At 37.4% G+C, this 22,963-nt stretch overlaps 1 protein-coding gene across 8 annotated transcripts in view; it reads right to left on the reverse strand.

Moving 5' to 3' along the window:
* Positions 1 to 1,636: 1,636 nt before the first annotated feature.
* Positions 1,637 to 22,963, reverse strand: part of cdkl5 (cyclin dependent kinase like 5) — a 77,067-nt gene continuing 55,740 nt past the window's right edge. For 5 of the 8 annotated variants that reach the window (XM_061974633.1, XM_061974629.1, XM_061974631.1 and 2 more), the window contains 6 exons: positions 18,734 to 18,839; positions 15,453 to 15,588; positions 12,950 to 13,055; positions 10,490 to 10,633; positions 4,871 to 5,146; positions 1,637 to 2,641 (listed from right to left, as the gene is read on the reverse strand). In XM_061974633.1, the coding sequence (XP_061830617.1) occupies positions 2,282 to 2,641; positions 4,871 to 5,146; positions 10,490 to 10,633; positions 12,950 to 13,055; positions 15,453 to 15,588; positions 18,734 to 18,839 (1,128 nt within the window). In that variant the 3' untranslated portion in view covers positions 1,637 to 2,281. Of the gene's footprint in view, positions 2,642 to 4,870; positions 5,147 to 10,325; positions 10,634 to 12,949; positions 13,056 to 15,452; positions 15,589 to 18,733; positions 18,840 to 22,963 lie in introns of those variants that run through there. The other 3 variants (XM_061974636.1, XM_061974635.1, XM_061974637.1) reach the window with 3 other exon arrangements.

Raw genomic sequence — 22,963 nt, forward strand, 5'->3', positions numbered from 1 at the left:
TCTTACATTTTTGTGTGTGATGTTGCATAAAAGACATTCTTTTTGTTTACATTTTCACGTCAGACTTGAGACAAGGCAAACTATTGTTGTTGGTAAACATAAACAAAGCAAACTATTGTTGTTGGTAAACCTAAACAAAGCAAATTATTGTTGTTGGTAAACATAAACAAAGCAAATTATTGTTGTTGGTAAACATAAACAAAGCAAATTATTGTTGTTGGTAAATATAAACACAACAAAATATTGTTGTTGGTAAATGTAAACAAAGCCAATTACTCTTGTTGGCAAATGTAAACAAAGCAAAATATTGTTGTTGGTAAACATAAACAAGGCAAAAATATTGTTGTTGGTAAACATAAAAAAAGCAAACTATTGTTGTTGGTAAACATAAACAAAGCAACATATTGTTGTTGGTAAACATAAACAAAGCAAACTATTGTTGTTGGTAAACCTAAACAAAGCAAATTATTGTTGTTGGTAAACATAAACAAAGCAAATTATTGTTGTTGGTAAACATAAACAAAGCAAATTATTGTTGTTGGTAAACATAAACAAAGCAAACTATTGTTGTTGGTAAACATAAACAAAGCAAATTATTGTTGTTGGTAAACATAAACAAAGCAAAATATTGTTGTTGGTAAACATAAACAAGGCAAAATATTGTGGTTGGTAAACATAAACAAAGCAAATTATTGTTGTTGGTAAACATAAACAAAGCAAATTATTGTTGTTGGTAAACATAAACAAAGCAAAATATTGTTGTTGGTAAACATAAACAAAGCAAAATATTGTTGTTGGTAAACATAAACAAGGCAAAATATTGTTGTTGGTAAACATAAACTAAGCAAAATATTGTTGTTGGTAAACATAAACAAGGCAAAAATATTGTTGTTGGTAAACATAAACAAAGCAAACTATTGTTGTTGGTAAACATAAACAAAGCAAAATATTGTTGTTGGTAAACATAAACAAAGCAAATCATTGTTGTTGGTAAACATAAACAAAGCAAAATATTGTTGTTGGTAAACATAAACAAAGCAAAAATATTGTTGTTGGTAAACATAAACAAAGCAAACTATTGTTGTTGGTAAACATAAACAAAGCAAATTATTGTTGTTGGTAAACATAAACAAAGCAAATTATTGTTGTTGGTAAACATAAACAAAACAAACTATTGTTGTTGGTAAACATAAACAAAGCAAATTATTGTTGTTGGTAAACATAAACAAAGCAAAATATTGTTGTTGGTAAACATAAACAAAGCAAAATATTGTTGTTGGTAAACATAAACAAAGCAAAATATTGTTGTTGGTAAACATAAACAAGGCAAAATATTGTGGTTGGTAAACATAAACAAAGCAAATTATTGTTGTTGGTAAACATAAACAAAGCAAATTATTGTTGTTGGTAAACATAAACAAAGCAAACTATTGTTGTTGGTAAACATAAACAAAGCAAATTATTGTTGTTGGTAAACATAAACAAAGCAAATTATTGTTGTTGGTAAACATAAACAAAGCAAAATATTGTTGTTGGCAAACATAAACAAGGCAAAATATTGTTGTTGGTAAACATAAACAAAGCAACATATTGTTGTTGGTAAACATACACAAGGCAAAATATTGTTGTTGGTAAACATAAACAAAGCAAACTATTGTTGTTGGTAAATATAAACAAAGCAAATTATTGTTGTTGGTAAACATAAACAAAGCAAATTATTGTTGTTGGTAAATATAAACACAACAAAATATTGTTGTTGGTAAATGTAAACAAAGTCAATTACTCTTGTTGGCAAATGTAAACAAAGCAAAATATTGTTGTTGGTAAACATCAACAAAGCAGCAATGAACATTAGTCTTACAGTAATCATCTTCCTGCTCTTCAATGTTATGATGATGATTTTTGAATAATAGAATGATTTTTGAACGTTATTTGAATGATTTTTGAATGTTATGATGATATTTTTAAAATAATATTATAATGATTTTTGAATGTTATTACAATGATTTGATGAAAGACAAAAGAAATACATAAGTGATAAATAGTCTTAAATATCTACTGTGTGTGTGTCAAAGTAAAGCTCTGGTAATAATAATAATAATAATAATAATAATCATATTTATAGCTTATATCCTTGGAGGAAATCATTTTCATATGAAAGAAAGGATTTGGATGTGCTGCAGTTGTGTGGCGTGACCAGAAGATGGCAGCATCACCTGAAAGTTCTTCTACAAGATGTGGAACTAAAGTGGGATCAGGCAAATGCTTTTATTGTGAAGGTTTAGAGGGCGGTCTCCTTCAGGTCATTGAGGTTGGGCATCCTGCCGCGTGAGGCACGAGTGAAGGCGGGTCCGTTCATGCCCAGCTGCTCGGCCGTCAGCTGAACGCCGTCCGCCCGCTGCAGCGCCGACGCGTGCCAGGCCGACTCCAGCTGGGCCTGGCGACCTTTGGCCTGAGAGGAAGTGCTCACCGCGTGCCCTCTGACCTCGGGGTACGGGGCCTTGGAGGAGGACTGGGGGGCGCCGGGGGCAGGCGGCGGGAAGCGCAGGTCCGGAGGAGGAGGTGGAGGAGGACCCGCTCCTTGGTTTGGCGAGGAAGGCGACAGATGTAGGAGCCTACGCAAGGACTTCAGGGGTTGGCTCTGCTGGGAGGAAACCACTCAAGTCAGCCGGCTGCGTCGCCGTAGCAACAGCACACAACAATGGCCCACCGCCAGCAAGTCGCCATCAAAACCATTCAAACCATCAAAACCACTTCAAAACCATCAAAACCACCAAACCATCAAAACCACTTCAAAACCATCAAAACCACCAAACCATCAAAACCACCAAACCGTCAAAGCCACTTCAAAACCATCAAAACCACCAAACCATCAAAACCAACAAACCATCAAAGCCACTTCAAAACCATCAAAATCATCAAACCATCAAAACCACTTCAAAACCATCAAACCATCAAAGCCACTTCAAAACCATCAAAACCACTTCAAAACCATCAAAATCATCAAACCATCAAAACCACTTCAAAACCATCAAAACCACCAAACCATCAAAACCACTTCAAAACCATCAAAACCACCAAACCATCAAAACCACTTCAAAACCATCAAAACCACTTCAAAACCACTTCAAAACCATCAAAACCACCAAACCATCAAAACCACTTCAAAACCATCAAACCATCAAAACCACTTCAAAACCATCAAAACCACTTAAAAAACATCAAACCATCAAAACCACTTCAAAACCATCAAAACCACTTTAAAAACATTCAAACCATCAAAACCACTTAAAAACCATCAAAACCACCAAGCCATCAAAGCCACTTCAAAACCATCAAAACCACTTCAAAACCATCAAAACCATCAAAACCACCAAACCATCAAAACCACTTCAAAACCATCAAACCATCAAAACCACTTCAAAACCATCAAAACCACTTAAAAAACATCAAACCATCAAAACCACTTCAAAACCATCAAAACCACTTTAAAAACATTCAAACCATCAAAACCACCAAGCCATCAAAGCCACTTCAAAACCATCAAAACCACTTCAAAACCATCAAAACCATCAAAACCACCAAACCATCAAAACCACTTCAAAACCATCAAAACCACTTTAAAAACATTCAAACCATCAAAACCACTTCAAAACCGTCAAAACCACCAAACCATCAAAACCACTTCAAAACCATCAAAACCACTTTAAAAACATTCAAACCATCAAAACCACTTCAAAACCGTCAAAACCACTTCAAAACCATCAAAACCACTTCAAAACCATCAAAACCACTTAAAAACCATGAAACCATCAAAACCACTTCAAAACCATCAAACCATCAAAACCACTTCAGAACCATCAAAACCACTTAAAAAACATCAAACCATCAAAACCACTTCAAAACCATCAAAACCACTTCAAAACCATCAAAACCACTTTAAAAACATTCAAACCATCAAAACCACTTAAAAACCATCAAAACCACCAAACCATCAAAGCCACTTCAAAACCATCAAAACCACTTCAAAACCATCAAAACCACCAAACCATCAAAGCCACTTCAAAACCATCAAAACCACCAAACCATCAAAACCACTTCAAAACCATCAAAACCACTTCAAAAACATTCAAACCATCAAAACCACTTCAAAACCATCAAAACCACATGAAAGTCTGGTTGACACTCCAATACAGTAGGTGGCAGTAATGCACCTTTAATGTTAAGAACAAAGAGAAGGAGGAGAAGAAGGAGAAGAAGAAGGAGAAGGAGAAGAAGAAAGAGAAGGAGAAGAAGAAGGAGGAGGAGAAGGAGGAGAAGGAGGAGAATAAATAGAAGGAGAAGGAGAAAAAGGAGAAGGAGAAGAAGGAGAAGGAGAAGAAGGAGAAGGAGGAGAAGGAGAAGGACGATAAGGATAAGGAGAAGGAGAAGGAGAAGGAGAAGGAGAAGGAGAAGAAGGAGAAGGAGAAGAAGGAGAAGGAGAAGAAGGAGAAGGAGGAGAAGGAGAAGGAGGATAAGGATAAGGAGAAGGAGAAGGAGAAGGAGAAGGAGAAGGAGAAGGAGAAGGAGAAGGAGAAGGAGAAGGAGAAGAAGGACAAGGAGAAGAAGGAGAAGGAGGAGAAGGAGAAGGAGGATAAGGATAAGGAGAAGAAGGAGAAGGAGAAGGAGAAGGAGAAGGAGAAGGAGAAGGAGAAGGAGAAGGAGAAGGAGAAGGAGAAGGAGGAGAAGGAGAAGAAGGAGAAGGAGAAGAAGGATAAGGAGAAGGAGAAGGAGAAGGAGAAGAAGGAGAAGGAGACATGCTCCACTGCAGAAAATGAATAGTAAGCAAGATAAAAAGAGAGTAAAAAGTATGTCAATAAATGAAGTTTACCTGAGAGTGAGAGTGAGAGTGAGAGTGAGAGTGAGAGTGAGAGTGAGAGTCCACTACTTTGTCTGCTGGCCACTCCTTCACTCTCTCTCTCCCTCTCTCTCTTTCTCTCTCTCTCTCCCTTTCTCTCTCTCTGTCTCTCTCTCTCTCCCGCTCTCGACTCTGCTCTCGTTCTCTCTCTCTGTCCCGAGATCTCTCTCGGTTCTTCCCTCGACTTCCGTGGTGAGACGACGACGCCTTGGAGCTCCTCTGCAGGGACACATGATCTTGTGCAGGAACCTTGGAGCAACACAGTTACCTCTTCATATACGTACATGCCACATACATATAAGTAAGTATATATAAGTATACATACATATAAGTAAGTATATATAAGTATGTATACACACACACCACCACATACATATAAGTAAGTATATATAAGTATACATACATATAAGTAAGTATATATAAGTATGTATACACACACACCACCACATACATAGGTGTAAGTATATATAAGTATGTATACACACACCACCACATACATAGAAGTAAGTATATATAAGTATACATACATATAAGTAAGTATATAGAAGTAAGTATATATAAGTATGTAAATACACACACCACCTTCCATACATAGGTGGTGATATTGAGATGATACATTTGCACAAACTCCCTGAAATTGTGATCAATATTACGTGTCTGACGCCGACACAAATATATTTACTTGATAAACATACTGTACGTCATCTCATAAACACTTGATAAACATACTGTACTTGATAAACATACTGTACTTGATAAACATACTGTACTTCATACTGTACGTCATCTCATGTCTTGTCTGCACTTCCTTTGTTTACCTGAGTATTTATTTGCTGACGTCAGCAACCACAACAAAAGATCTAATTCAAGTTAGCATTGAGGTGGCTAACAACACAGCTACAAACCTCTCAAAAACACCAACAATAGTCCATTTACATGTGGTGACCTGCATATTATTAGTGTTACAAGTACTAACTCAGAGGAACTACTTTGAGCTGCATAATGTCAACAACAACACAGGACCATGGGATTTCACATCAAAATAGGATTTTTAACATAAAAAGATGGGATTTTTATATAAAAATGGGATTTTCAGATAAAAAGATGGGATTTTAAGATAAAAATGGGATTTTAAGATAAAAAGTGGGATTTTAATATAAACATTGGAGTTTAACAATAAAAGTTGGGATTTTAACATAAAAAGATGGGATTTTAACATAAAAATGGGATTTTTGACATAAAAATGGGATTTTAAGATAAAAAGATGGGATTTTAACATAAAAATGGGATTTTTGACATAAAAATGGGATTTTAAGATAAAAAGATGGGATTTTAACATAAAAATGGGATTTTAAGATAAAAAAAAAGGGATTTTAATACAAGCATTGGAGTTTAACAATAAAAGTTGGGATTTTAACATAAAAAGATGGGATTTTTGACATAAAAATGGGATTTTAACATAAAAAGATGGTGTTTTAATATAAAAATAGGATTTTCAGGAATCCAATTTTTATGTTAAAATCCCATTTTTTGTTTAAAACCCATCTTTTTATGTTAAAATTCCGTCTTTTATGTTAAAATCCCATTCTTTTTAGGTTAAAATCCCATTTTTATGTTAAAAAAACATTTTTATGGTAAAATCCCATCTTTTTATGTAAAAAATCCCATTTGTATCTTAAAAATCAATTTTTTATGTTTAAAATCGTATCTTTTTATGTTAAAATCACATCTTCCCATTTTTATGTCAAAAATCCCATTTTTATGTTTTAACATAAAAAAGGGATTTTTAACACAAAAAGATGTGATTTTAACTTAAAAAGATGTGATTTTAACATAAAAAGATGTGATTTTAAACATAAAAAATGGATTTTTAAGATACAAATGGGATTTTTTACATAAAAAGATGGGATTTTACGATAAAAATGTTTTTTTTAACATAAAAATAGGATTTTAACCTAAAAAGAATGGGATTTTAACATAAAAGACGGAATTTTAACATAAAAAGATGGGTTGTAAACAAAAAATGGGATTTTAACATAAAAAATGGATTTTTAACATAAAAATGGGATTTTTACCTAAAAAGATTGGATTTTAACATAAAAAGATGGGATTTTTAACATAAAAAGATGCCATTTTAACATAAAGATGTGATTTTAACATAGAAACATTTGATTTCTACATCAAAAAATGGGATTTTCAGATAAAAAGATGGGATTTTAACATAAAAATGGGATTTTTGAAAAAAAAATGGGATTTTAAGATAAAAAGATGGGATTTTAAGATAAAAAGATGGGATTTTAACATAAAAATGGGATTTTAAGATAAAAAAATGGGATTTTAATACAAACATTGGAGTTTAACAATAAAAGTTGGGATTTTAACACAAAAAGATGGGATTTTAACATAAGAATTGGATTTTTTTTTAACTTAAAAAGATGTGATTTTAACATAAAAAAAGGATTTTTAACACAAAAAGATGTGATTTTAACATAAAAAGATGTGATTTTAACATAAAAAGATGTGATTTTAAACATAAAAAATTGATTTTTAAGATACAAATGGGATTTTTTACATAAAAAGATGGGATTTTACCATAAAAATGTTTTTTTAACATAAAAATGGGATTTTAACCTAAAAAGAATGGGATTTTAACATAAAAGACGGAATTTTAACATAAAAAGATGGGTTTTAAACAAAAAATGGGATTTTAACATAAAAATTGGATTTTTAGCATAAAAATGGGATTTTTACCTAAAAAGATTGGATTTTAACATAAAAAGATGGGATTTTTAACATAAAAAGATGCCATTTTAACATACAGATGTGATTTTAACATAGAAACATTTGATTTCTACATCAAAAAATGGGATTTTCAGATAAAAAGATGGGATTTTAACATAAAAATGGGATTTTTGACATAAAAATGGGATTTTAAGATAAAAAAGATGGGATTTTAAGATAAAAAGATGGGATTTTAACATAAAAATGGGATTTTAAGATAAAAAATGGGATTTTAATATAAACATTGGAGTTTAACAATAAAAGTTGGGATTTTAACACAAAAAGATGGGATTTTAACATAAGAATTGGATTTTTTTTTAACTTAAAAAGATGTGATTTTAACATAAAAAAAGGATTTTTAACACAAAAAGATGTGATTTTAACATAAAAAGATATGATTTTAAACATAAAAAATTGATTTTTTAGATACAAATGGGATTTTTTACATAAAAAGATGGGATTTTACCATAAAAAAGTTTTTTTAACATAAAAATGGGATTTTAACCTAAAAAGAATGGGATTTTAACATATAAGACGGAATTTTAACATAAAAAGATGGGTTTTAAACAAAAAATGGGATTTCAACATAAAAATTGGATTTTCAACATAAAAATGGGATTTTAACCTAAAAAGATTGGATTTTAACATAAAAAGATGGGATTTTTAACATAAAAAGATGCCATTTTAACATAAAGATGTGATTTTAACATAGAAACATTTGATTTCTACATCAAAAAATGGGATTTTCAGATAAAAAAGATGGGATTTTAACATAAAAATGGGATTTTTGACATAAAAATGGGATTTTAAGATAAAAAGATGGGATTTTAAGATAAAAAGATGGTATTTTAACACAAAAATGGGATTTTAAGATAAAAAATTAGATTTTAATATAAACATTGGAGTTTAACAATAAAAGATGGGATTTTAACATAAGAATTGGATTCTTTTTAACTTAAAAAGATGTGATTTTAACATAAAAAAATGATTTTTAACACAAAAAGATGTAATTTTAACATAAAAAGATGTGATTTTAACATAAAAAGATGTGATTTTAAACATAAAAAATTGATTTTTAAGATACAAATTGGATTTCTTACATAAAAAGATGGGATTTTACCATAAAAATGTTTTTTTTTAACATAAAAATGGGATTTTAACCTAAAAAGAATGGGATTTTAACATAAAAGACGGAATTTTAACATAAAAAGATGGGTTTTAAACAAAAAATGGGGATTTTTACCTAAAAAGATTGGATTTTAACATAAAAAGATGGGATTTTTAACATAAAAAGATGCCATTTTAACATAAAGATGTGATTTTAACATAGAAAATTTTGATTTCTACATCAAAAAAATGGGATTTTCAGATAAAAAGATGGGATTTTAACATAAAAATGGGATTTTTGACATAAAAATGGGATTTTAAGATAAAAAGATGGGATTTTAAGATAAAAAGATGGGATTTTAACATAAAAATGGGATTTTAAGATAAAAAATGGGATTTTAATATAAACATTGGAGTTTAACAATAAAAGTTGGGATTTTAACATAAAAAGATGGGATTTTTGACATAAAAATGGGATTTTAACATAAAAAGATGGTATTTTAATATAAAAATGGGATTTTAACATAAGAATTGGATTTTTTTTAACTTAAAAAGATGTGATTTTAACATAAAAAAAGGATTTTTAACACAAAAAGATGTGATTTTAACATAAAAGATGTGATTTTAACATAAAAATATGTGATTTTAAACATAAAAAATGGATTTTTAAGATACAAATGGGATTTTTTACATAAAAAGATGGGATTTTACCATAAAAACGTTTTTTTAACATAAAAATTGGGATTTTAACCTAAAAAGAATGGGATTTTAACATAAAAGACGGAATTTTAACATAAAAAGATGGGTTTTTTTAACAAAAAATGGGATTTTAACATACAAAGATGGTATTTTAATATAAAAATGGGATTTTCAGATAAAAAGATGGGATTTTAACATAAAAATGGGATTTTTGACATAAAAATGGGATTTTAAGATAAAAAGATGGGATTTTAAGATAAAAAAAATGGGATTTTAATACAAGCATTGGAGTTTAACAATAAAAGTTGGGATTTTAACATAAAAGATGGGATTTTAACATAAGAATTGGATTTTTTTAACTTAAAAAGATGTGATTTTAACATAAAAAAGGGATTTTTAACACAAAAAGATGTAATTTTAACATAAAAAGATGTGATTTTAATGTAAAAAGATATGATTTTAAACATAAAAAATTGATTTTTAAGATACAAATGGGATTTTTTACATAAAAAGATGGGATTTTACCATAAAAATGTTTTTTTTTAACATAAAAATGGGATTTTAACCTAAAAAGAATGGGATTTTAACATAAAAGACGGAATTTTAACATAAAAAGATGGGTTTTAAACAAAAAATGGGATTTTAACATAAAAATTGGATTTTTAACATAAAAATGGGATTTTTACCTAAAAAGATTGGATTTTAACATAAAAAGATGGGATTTTTAACATAAAAAGATATCATTTTAACATAAAGATGTGATTTTAACATAGAAACATTTGATTTCTACATTAAAAAAATGGGACTTTAAGATAAAAAGATGAGATTGAAGACGTCGTACCCTGCGGTGTGAGCGTAGTCTGTGATACGTTACAGGTGGTCAAATGTGACTTTAAAGGATGATGAGGTAACAGATGAGAGGTTGTCATGACGATGTTGCTGGAATGAAATGTGGACATGCAAGATTATGACAGTTGTGTGTACAGAGTGTGTGTAAAGTATTACTGCTGAAGGGTAAGGTGGAGGAGGCTGTGAGGCCACCACAGGTAAGACCTTCCCAGCTGAGGTGTGCTTCAGGCTGTTCTTGGAACTGAAGAGAGGGAAAAGACTCTTCTTGATGCTTGGATTCCTGCCGTCCGCCATGTCGGTCTGTGGGCCGCAAATTACACCATTCAAACTGAAGATCCTTTGGGAAAGAACCAACAACTAACAGCTACAGTAGTTGTAGTACTGATGTAGTACTAGTGCAGCATTAATCAACTGGCAACCGAGTACTAGTGCAGCCTTATTTAACTGGCAACCTAGTACTGATGCAGTCTTATTCGACTGGCAACCGAGTACTGATGCAGCATTAATCAACTGGCAACCTAGTACTGATGCAGCATTAATCAACTGGCAACCTAGTACTAGTGCAGCCTTAACCAACTGGCAACCGAGTACTGATGCAGCATTAATCAACTGGCAACCTAGTAGTGATGCAGCATTAATCAACTGGCAACCTAGTAGTGATGCAGTATTAATCAACTGGCAACCTAGTAGTGATGCAGTATTAATCAACTGGCAACCTAGTAGTGATGCAGCATTAATCAACTGGCAACCTAGTAGTGATGCAGCATTAATCAACTGGCAACCTAGTAGTGATGCAGCATTAATCAACTGGCAACCTAGTAGTGATGCAACATTAATCAACTGGCAACCTAGTAGTGATGCAGCATTAATCAACTGGCAACCTAGTAGTGATGCAGCATTAATCAACTGGCAACCTAGTAGTAATGCAGCATTAATCACCTGGCAACCTAGTAGTGATGCAGCATTAATCAACTGGCAACATAGTAGTGATGCAGCATTAATCAACTGGCAACCGAGTAGTGATGCAGCATTAATCAACTGGCAACCTAGTAGTGATGCAGCATTAATCAACTGGCAACCTAGTAGTGATGCAGCATTAATCAACTGGCAACCTAGTAGTGATGCAGCATTAATCAACTGGCAACCTAGTAGTGATGCAGCATTAATCAACTGGCAACCTAGTAGTGATGCAGCATTAATCAACTGGCAACCTAGTAGTGATGCAGCATTAGTCACCTGGCAACATAGTAATGATGCAGCATTAGTCACCTGGCAACCTAGTAGTGATGCAGCATTAGTCACCTGGCAACCTAGTAGTGATGCAGCATTAATCAACTGGCAACCTAGTAGTGATGCAGCATTAGTCAACTGGCAACCTAGTAGTGATGCAGCATTAGTCACCTGGCAACCTAGTAGTGATGCAGCATTAATCAACTGGCAACCTAGTAGTGATGCAGCATTAGTCACCTGGCAACCTAGTAGTGATGCAGCATTAGTCACCTGGCAACCTAGTAGTGATGCAGCATTAATCAACTGGCAACCTAGTAGTAATGCAGCATTAGTCACCTGGCAACCTAGTAGTGATGCAGCATTAGTCACCTGGCAACCTAGTAGTGATGCAGCATTAATGAACTGGCAACCTAGTAGTGATGCAGCATTAATCACCTGGCAACCTAGTAGTGATGCAGCATTAATCACCTGGCAACCTAGTAGTGATGCAGCATTAATCACCTGGCAACCTAGTAGTGATGCAGCATTAATCAACTGGCAACCTAGTAGTGATGCAGCATTAATCACCTGGCAACCTAGTAGTGATGCAGCATTAATCACCTGGCAACCTAGTAGTGATGCAGCATTAATCACCTGGCAACCTAGTAGTGATGCAGCATTAATCACCTGGCAACCTAGTAGTGATGCAGCATTAATCAACTGGCAACCTAGTAGTGATGCAGCATTAATCAACTGGCAACCTAGTAGTGATGCAGCATTAATCACCTGGCAACCTAGTAGTGATGCAGCATTAATCAACTGGCAACCTAGCAGTGATGCAGCATTAATCAACTGGCAACATAGTAGTGATGCAGCATTAGTCACCTGGCAACCTAGTAGTGATGCAGCATTAATCAACTGGCAACCTAGAAGTGATGCAGCATTAATCAACTGGCAACCTAGTAGTGATGCATCATTAATCACCTGGCAACCTAGTAGTGATGCAGCATTAATCAACTGGCAACCTAGCAGTGATGCAGCATTAATCACCTGGCAACCTAGTAGTGATGCAGCATTAATCAACTGGCAACCTAGTAGTGATGCAGCATTAGTCACCTGGCAACCTAGTAGTGATGCAGCATGAATGAACTATGATGAATACAATTTCAAATACATTGAGGTCAAATGTAGGACATTTAAAAGCATCATTTTAAATACATTGAAGTAAAACAATCCATTGTGGGTCAACAAACATTTTTTTGTGTTTTGCCAGTTGCCGTGGCAACAAGTTGAAGGTGTGAAAGTCAAATAAACCTTCTTACTATTTGTGTCTTCTTACTATTTGTGTCTTCTTACTATTTGTGTCTTCTTACTATTTGTGTCTTCTTACTATTTGTGTCTTCTTACTATTTGTGTCTTCTTCTTTTTCTTCTTGATGGCCCTGAAGAAACTTGCTCTTCCTTTCTCCTTCACGGCCTCAGGAGGATTCATCACCATGGCTTCTGCACACGTCCTGCAAACACACTTTCTACTCATCATCTTCTCATCATCTACTCATCCTCACATGACACCATCGCTAATTAGGACTCTTCATCTCACTGCACTGATTCTCACACACTGGTCTTTGGAAATAACATTCTAAAAAAGAATATATATATATATATATATATATATATATATATATATATATATATATATATATATATATATATATATACATATATATATATATATATATATATATATATATATATATATATATATATATATATATATATATATATATATATATATATATTATATATATAAGAATGTATATATATATATATATATTCTTTTTTAGAATATTATTTGCAAAGACCAAAGAATATATATATATATATATATATATATATATATATATATATATATATACATATATATATATATATATATATATATATATTCTTTGGTCTTTGCAAATAATATTCTAAAAAAGAATATATATATATATATACATTCTTATATACCGTATATATATATATATATATATATATTCTTTGGTCTTTGCAAATAATATTCTAAAAAAGAATATATATATATATACATTCTTATATATATATATATATATATATATATATATATATATATATATATATATATATATATATATATATATATATATATATATATATATATATATATATATATATATATATATATATATATATATATAAATATTCTTTGGTCTTTGCAAATAATATTCTAAAAAAGAACATATATATATATATATACATTCTTATATATATAATATATATATATATATATATATATATATATATATATATATATATATATATATATATATATATATATATATATATATATATATATATATATATATATATATATATATTCTTTGGTCTTTGCAAATAATATTCTAAAAAAGAATATATATATATACATTCTTATATATATATATATATATATATATATATATATATATATATATATATATATATATTCATTCTTTGGTCTTTGCAAATAATATTCTAAAAAAGAATATATATATATATATACATTCTTATATATATATATATATATATATATATATATATATATATTCTTTGGTCTTTGCAAATAATATTCTAAAAAATAATATATATATATATATACATTCTTATATATATATATATATATATATATATATATATATATATATATATATATATATATATATATATATATATAACCATATAGTGTATACACAGTATGTGCATGTATATACATATATCCATACATGTACATATATACATATATACGTATTTATATGTATATATATATATATATATATATATATATATATAAGACAAGATATTTAACATTGGTACTGAAAAATGTTGTTATTCTTTGCAAATATTAGCTCATTTGGAATTTGATGCCTGCAACATGTTTCAAAAAAGCTGGCACAAGTGGCAAAAAAAGAGTGAGAAAGTTGAGGAATGCTCATCAAAGACTTATTTGGAACATCCCACGGGTGAACGGGCTATTTGGGAACAGGTGGGTGCCATGATTGGGTATAAAAGCAGCTTCCATGAAATGCTCACTCATTCACAGACCTTGGATCCCTCAGGCGGTACTGCATCAAAAAAAGCCACATCAGTGTGTAAAGGATATCACCACATGGGCTGAGGAACACTTCAGAAAACCACTGTCAGTAACTACAGTTGGTCGCTACATCTGTAAGTACAAATTAAAACTTTACTATGCAAAGCCAAAGCCATTTATCAACAACACCCAGAAACGCTTTGGCTGGGCCTGAGCTCGTCTAAGATGGACTGATGCAAAGTGGGAAAAGTCTTCTGTGGTCTGACGAGTCCACATTTCAAATTGTTTTTTGGAAACTGTGGAGCAAAGAGGAAAAGAAGCATGGGGACTGTTCTAGGGTGAAAGTGTAAAAGGCAGCATGTGTGATGGTATGGGGGTGTATTAGTGGCCAAGACATGGGTAACTTACACATCTGTGAAGGCACCATTAATGCTGAAAGGTACATACAGCTTTTGGAGCAACATATGTTGTTATCATGGACGCCCCTGCTTATTTCAGCAAGACAATGCCAAGAAAGGGAAAGAATTCCACTTCAAAAATGTGTCTCCTCAGTTCCCAAACCTTTACTGAGTGTAGTTAAAAGGAAAGGCCATGTAACACACTGGTAAAAAATGCCTTTTTTTGCAAAATGTTGCAGCCATCAAATTCTAAGTTCATGAATATTTGCAAAAAAAGAAGAAAGTTTCTCAGTGTGAACATGAAATATCTTGTCTTTTAATTGAATATAAGTTGAAAAGGATTTGTTGTTATTTGCATTTACACAACTTCACTGCTTTCAATCTCAAGTTGCCTTCAAAGACCTCCAGATTTCAAAAAGTTTTACCAATCAAAGGCAGTTTGGCGTTTGGCGTGGTTGGCCATGGAGACGGGGTTGCCGGGGACAACGGGTGCCCCCGGTCCTCGGACCTGGCCGACACCCTCATGGAAAGACGAGGAGTTGTCCGGTCTGGGGGACGGGACTGGAGACAGACAGGGAGGGACAGGAAGTCATGAGCTAGAACTGCAGGGACACGCCAAGTAGATCCGCGATGGAGGCCTTGGTTAGTCTTTGTCTCGTCATTCCCAAAGAGAAAGAGATGATGCAGTATTATCTGCTCACAGATGCTACCTGCTGGTTCTTTGAGCACACTGACTCTTCAATGCTTCTGTCACACGCAGGATTCTTACAGGAATGATGCAAACTGTATTTAATTCGAGAAAATTCCCGCGGAAATTTTGATGGGCCTTTGGAAGCCGCCGTGCTTTAAAGATGGTCTGAATCCCAGAGTTTTTAGCTGTAACTGTACAACATGAGCTAGCCTAAAATGTTAGCATGCTTACATTCAAAATGCTAACATTTAGCATGTGTGCTAACGATGGCATGCTAACAGTTAGCATGTCTCATATATCAAGTGAATGGCTGCGGAAGTAGAGAGAAAAAAGTGAAAAATAAGCAAAAAAAAATAGTTAGCATGCTATTATTAGCCTGCTAGCATGCTAACAGTTAACTAGAAGTAAATGGTAGCAAATTTAGCTCAAAAACCTATCAGGCTGATGTTAGTTAACGTTAGCATGCTATCAGTTAGCATGCGTCACATACCAAGTTTTATGGTTGTAGGGTAACCGGTTGCAAAAAATAACCCAAAAAGCTTACCGTTTAATGTTAGCATGCTAACATTAAACATGCTAACAGTTAACTAGGAGTAAATGGTAGCAAATTTAGCTCAAAAACCTATCAGGCTGATGTTGGTTAACGTTAGCATGCTATCAGTTAGCATGCTATCAGTTAGCATGCGTCACATACCAAGTTATATGGTTGTAGGGTAACCGGTTGCAAAAATAACCCAAAAAGCTTACCGTTTAATGTTAGCATGCTAACATTAAACATGCTAACAGTTAACTAGGAGTAAATGGTAGCAAATTTAGCTCAAAAACCTATCAGGCTGATGTTGGTTAACGTTAGCATGCTATCAGTTAGCATGCGTCACATACCAAGTTATATGGTTGTAGGGTAACCGGTTGCAAAAATAACCCAAAAAGCTTACCGTTTAATGTTAGCATGCTAACATTAAACATGCTAACAGTTAACTAGGAGTAAATGGTAGCAAATTTAGCTCAAAAACCTATCAGGCTGATGTTAGTTAACGTTAGCATGCTATCAGTTAGCATGCGTCACATACCAAGTTATATGGTTGTAGGGTAACCGGTTGCAAAAAATAACCCAAAAAGCTTACCGTTTAATGTTAGCATGCTAACATTAAACATGCTAACAGCTAGCATGTTTAATGTTAGCATGCTAACATTAAACATGCTAACAGTTAGCATGTTTCACATACCAAGTAATAATGTCAACTCATAAATATCCATCCATCCCATCCATCCATTTTCTACCGCTTATTCCCTTTGGGGTCGCGGGGGGGCGCTGGAACCTACCTCAGCTACAATCAGGCGGAAGGCGGGGTACACCCTGGACAAGTCGCCACCTCATCCCAGGGCCAACACAGATAGACAGACAACATTCACACTCACATTCACACACTAGGGACCATTTAGTGTTGCCAATCAACCTATCCCCAGGTGCATGTCTTTGGAGGTGGGAGGGGCCTATCCCCAGGTGCATGTCTTTGGAGGTGGGAGGGGCCTATCCCCAGGTGCATGTCTTTGGAGGTGGGAGGGGCCTATCCCCAGGTGTATGTCTTTGGAGGTGGGAGGGGCCTATCCCCAGGTGCATGTCTTTGGAGGTGGGAGGGGCCTATCCCCAGGTGCATGTCTTTGGAGGTGGGAGGGGCCTATCCCCAGGTGCATGTCTTTGGAGGTGGGAGGGGCCTATCCCCAGGTGCATGTCTTTGGAGGTGGGAGGGGCCTATCCCCAGGTGCATGTCTTTGGAGGTGGGAGGGGCCTATCCCCAGGTGCATGTCTTTGGAGGTGGGAGGGGCCTATCCCCAGGTGCATGTCTTTGGAGGTGGGAGGGGCCTATCCCCAGGTGCATGTCTTTGGAGGTGGGAGGAGCCTATCCCCAGGTGCATGTCTTTGGAGGTGGGAGGGGCCTATCCCCAGGTGCATGTCTTTGGAGGTGGGAGGGACCTATCCCCAGGCGCATGTCTTTGGAGGTGGGAGGAGCCTATCCCCAGGTGTATGTCTTTGGAGGTGGGAGGGGCCTATCCCCAGGTGCATGTCTTTGGAGGTGGGAGGGGCCTATCCCCAGGTGCATGTCTTTGGAGGTGGGAGGGGCCTATCCCCAGGTGCATGTCTTTGGAGGTGGGAGGGGCCTATCCCCAGGTGCATGTCTTTGGAGGTGGGAGGGGCCTATCCCCAGGTGCATGTCTTTGGAGGTGGGAGGGGCCTATCCCCAGGTGCATGTCTTTGGAGGTGGGAGGGGCCTATCCCCAGGTGTATGTCTTTGGAGGTGGGAGGGGCCTATCCCCAGATGCATGTCTTTGGAGGTGGGAGGGGCCTATCCCCAGGTGCATGTCTTTGGAGGTGGGAGGGGCCTATCTCCAGGTGCATGTCTTTGGAGGTGGGAGGGTGCCTACCGCCAGGTGCATGTCTTTGGAGGTGGGAGGGGCCTATCCCCAGGTGCATGTCTTTGGAGGTGGGAGGGGTCTATCCCCAGGTGCATGTCTTTGGAGGTGGGAGGAAGCCGAGCCGGAGTAGAACCCACGCAGTCACGGGGAGAACATGCAAACTCCACACAGAAAGATCCCGAGCCCGGGATTGAACCCAAGACTACTCAGGACCTTCGTATTGTGAGGCAGACGCACTAACCCCTCTTCCACCGTGCTGCCATAAACAATCACCATTAATTACAACAGATATCAGTTTGTGATGGTTTACAAAGTGAGTTCTGAGAGGAAGTGACGGCAGAAAGACCACGCCCACACAGGAAGCGACACCAGAAAGACCACACCCACACAGGAAGTGACGTCACACAGTGTTCAGACCCATTTGGTCAGGTGTGAGTGACGTTTGTTGTGGACTCCCGGACTACTAATAACCAGTATCTGTTAAACCGTATGGGTGGATCGCCACCAAGTATGGTGTTGGCGTTGCTGCTTAAGATTTGTGACGCTAACATTTGCTTTCACGGTGAATATTGTTAACAATAATAAGAATAATAAAGTGACCTCTGTAGAAGCTGCCAACTCTCCTTGGCATGGACTCGGTGAAGATCATCCGGTTCTCCTTGGAGGACACGCCCTCCTCGCCATGAGGGTCGTGATACATCGCCACCTGACACGTTCACAAAGACACACAACAACACAACGTCAGGTGACATTCTGACAATAGCATTATATTTGTGTACAAATATTAGACTCTTTTCTTAAGCAAACTGCAATTATACAAGTAATCACCTGTGATTAATCATGATTAATCACAGGTGTCTTGGTTGACAAGACTCTGCAGCATCGCGTGGACATCGGGGGCGGTACCACTGGATTGGCAGACCGGGGTGGTGGTTGCTCTCTTTAAGAAGGGGAACCGGAGGGTGTGTTCTAACTATGGTGGGATCACACTCCTCAGCCTTCCCGGTAAGGTCTATTCAGGTGTACTGGAGAGGAGGCTACGCCGGATAGTCGAACCTCGGATTCAGGAGGAACAGTGTGGTTTTCGTCCTGGTCGTGGAACTGTGGACCAGCTCTATACTCTCGGCAGGGTCCTTGAGGGTGCATGGGAGTTTGCCCAACCAGTCTACATGTGTTTTGTAGACTTGGAGAAGGCATTCGACCGTGTGCCCCGGGAAGTCCTGTGGGGAGTGCTCAGAGAGTATGGGGTAACAGACTGTCTTATTGTGGCGGTTCGCTCCCTGTATGATCAGTGTCAGAGCTTGGTCCGCATTGCCAAGGCTGCCCTTTGTCACCGATTCTGTTCATAACTTTTATGGACAGAATTTCTAGGCGCAGTCAAGGCGATGAGGGGATCTGGTTTGGTGGCTGCAGGATTAGGTCTCTGCTTTTTGCAGATGATGTGGTCCTGATGGCTTCATCTGGCCAGGATCTTCAGCTCTCACTGGATCGGTTCGCAGCTGAGTGTGAAGCGACTGGGATGAGAATCAGCACCTCCAAGTCCGAGTCCATGGTTCTCGCCCGGAAAAGGGTGGAGTGCCATCTCCGGGTTGGGGAGGAGATCTTGCCCCAAGTGGAGGAGTTCAAGTACCTCGGAGTCTTGTTCACGAGTGAGGGAAGAGTGGATCGTGAGATCGACAGGCGGATCGGTGCGGCGTCTTCAGTAATGCGGACGCTGTATCGATCCGTTGTGGTGAAGAAGGAGCTGAGCCGGAAGGCAAAGCTCTCAATTTACCGGTCGATCTACGTTCCCATCCTCACCTATGGTCATGAGCTTTGGGTTATGACCGAAAGGACAAGATTATGGTGACAAGCGGCCGAAATGAGTTTCCTCCGCCGGGTGGCGGGGCTCTCCCTTAGAGATAGGGTGAGAAGCTCTGCCATCCGGGAGGAGCTCAAAGTAAAGCCGCTGCTCCTCCACATGGAGAGGAGCCAGATGAGGTGGTTCGGGCATCTGGTCAGGATGCCACCCGAACGCCTCCCTAGGGAGGTGTTTAGGGCACGTCCGACTGGTAGGAGGCCGCGGGGAAGACCCAGGACACGTTGGGAAGACTATGTCTCCCGGCTGGCCTGGGAACGCCTCGGGGTCCCACAGGAAGAGCTGGACGAAGTGGCTGGGGAGAGGGAAGTCTGGGCTTCCCTGCTTAGGCTGCTTCCCCCGCGACCCGACCTCGGATAAGCGGAAGAATATGGATGGATGGATGGATAATCACAGGTGATTAATCATGATTAATTAAAATAAAAAAATGTGAACAATCTGATTAAAAATAACAATCCATTGCCAACCATACGATGATTGAACATTTATTTATCCAGGGCAAAAGAGACCTAGCAAAGAGGCAGCATTCACATGTTAGAGATGTTGAAGTGTGTCTTCATCAGCAACAAAACACTTGACAAATGTTGACGTGCAGGCGGGTGTTGGAACATGAATGTTTAATGTTGAAGACTTGTGAGTGTAAAACACCCACAGAGAATGTCTGCAACTTGTGGTCATTTGAAGTTCCAGTACAATTGAAGTTCCAGTACAATTGAAGTTCCAGTACATTTGAAGTCAAAGTACATTTGAAGTTCCAGTACAATTGAAGTTCCAGTACATTTGAAGTTCCAGTACAATTGAAGTTCCAGTACAATTGAAGTTCCAGTACATTTGATGTTCCAGTACATTTGAAGTTCCAGTACAATTGAAGTTCCAGTACAATTGAAGTTCCAGTACATTTGAAGTTCCAGTACATTTGAAGTTCCAGTACAATTGAAGTTCCAGTACATTTGAAGTTCCAGTACAATTGAAGTTCCAGTACAATTGAAGTTCCAGTACATTTGAAGTTCCAGTACATTTGAAGTTTCAGTACAATTGAAGTTCCAGTACATTTGAAGTTCCAGTACAATTGAAGTTCCAGTACAATTGAAGTTCCAGTACATTTGAAGTTCCAGTACATTTGAAGTTCCAGTACATTTGAAGTTCCAGTACATTTGAAGTTCCAGTACAATTGAAGTTCCAGTACATTTGAAGTTCCAGTACAATTGAAGTTCCAGTACATTTGAAGTTCCAGTACAATTGAAGTTCCAGTACATTTGAAGTTCCAGTACAATTGAAGTTCCAGTACAATTGAAGTTCCAGTACAATTGAAGTTCCGTTATAAGCGATCCAAACAGAGCTCGTCAGAACAGGAAGATGAGGGGTTGCCACCAGAGCACAGCCCTAAACCCCAGTGTGGGAGCCACAGGGGGCAGGTGGGCCAAGTGTCTTGCCCAAGGACACAGCGGCACTGACTTGGATGGCAGAAGCTAGAAGCAAACCTGGAACCCTCAGGCTTCTAGACGGCTGCATTTTCATCAGTAACACATCTCCACTTATTATTACAATGACTTCAAACACTACAGTAAATGATCATGTGCTTTTACTGCCATCTACTGTCAGCGACGCCTAGGACGTAGGCGTAGAACTCTCCGGCTGCGCAAGCGGAATTCAGGGGCCTGCATGCGGCTCTCTCAGAGGTCAGTCAATGGACGCCAGTGGTGCAAAAATCAGCGACGCCTAGGACGTAAGCGTAGAACTCTCCGGCTGCTGAACTTCTGGCGCCACTCACGCCCACCTTCTCGGTGCCTTTCCGTGGTCGCCCGCCTCGCCTGCGGTAGCGGCGTTCCATTCGCCGCCGCCACCTGACTCTTCCCCGGTGGATTCGGGGACACTTGGCCTGGCGACCCACCACCAAGTCCTCCCTCCGCCCTCCCTTGACTCTTAAACTATTTCTTAGTTTTTTGGGTTCTAGTTTTTTCAAGGGACATCTGGAATCTGTCCTTTAAGGGGGGGTACTGTTATGATCCGCTGCCCGGATCATAGTTTGTTTACGTTGTTTAGTCACTTGTGTTTTCAGCACCTCTTGATTTTGTTTGTTTCAGTTGCCATGACGGCAGATTGTACTCAGCTGCCTCTGGTTAGTGTTCGAGACGCTCACCTGTTGTCCGGGCACTAATCAGAGGGCTATTTAGTCTTTGCCCTGGCCTCACTCGGGCTGGCTTCCTAATTTGCTTTATGCAACAGTTGACGACTATTTTGTATTCCTGCTAGCTTACACGCTAGGCTCTTTGCTTGCTAGCTCCCACACTAGTCCCTTTGTTTTTACCTTAAGTGCTATGAGTATGTTTTTGGTTGTTCCCGTATGATTTATGTCTTAAATAAATCATTTCCTACCTGCACGCTGTGTCCGAAGCCCGTCTGCATTCCTGGGAGAACAACCCCGCACCACGATGCGACCCAGTCGTCACAGTAGGAAGCCAGTAGATAACAATTCTCCCGCAACGGGGACATTGAGGACGAAGGTACGCGCATGGTGTTGCAAGCGATGGAAGTCGAGACGCTTCGTTATTCAACGGAGGAGAGGTCGAATTTTATGTGGGGATCTGGAGGCTTTCTTATCCCCATCGATACCCTCTGGTCCGAGGACATCGCCGCTACACAGAGGTACCGAACGCGCCGGCAAAGACGGAAGCCGTCCAGAAGGGCTTTCCCTCGCCGTCAGGATGCGTCGCTCCCGCAAGCTCCTCCCCCGGACCGAAGCAGGCTACCAGCAGCCCAAGCTTCCCCTCCTCAGATGTTTGGCAACCCAATCGACCTCTTCGCCAAACATTTTTCCGACTGGGCTGTCAGTCACCTGCACAGCGGCAACAATGACTTCATTCCATTGGCACCCCCTGATGACGTAACTCCGCCCACTTCTGATGTCATAGATCAAGATTTTTTTTTTCTATCTTCTGCTTCTTTTTGTCAGCCGCCTTCTAAGGACTTTA

This window comes from Nerophis lumbriciformis, linkage group LG15 (genome assembly GCF_033978685.3).
Source record: "Nerophis lumbriciformis linkage group LG15, RoL_Nlum_v2.1, whole genome shotgun sequence".
NCBI classification, from domain to species: Eukaryota; Metazoa; Chordata; class Actinopteri; order Syngnathiformes; family Syngnathidae; genus Nerophis; species Nerophis lumbriciformis.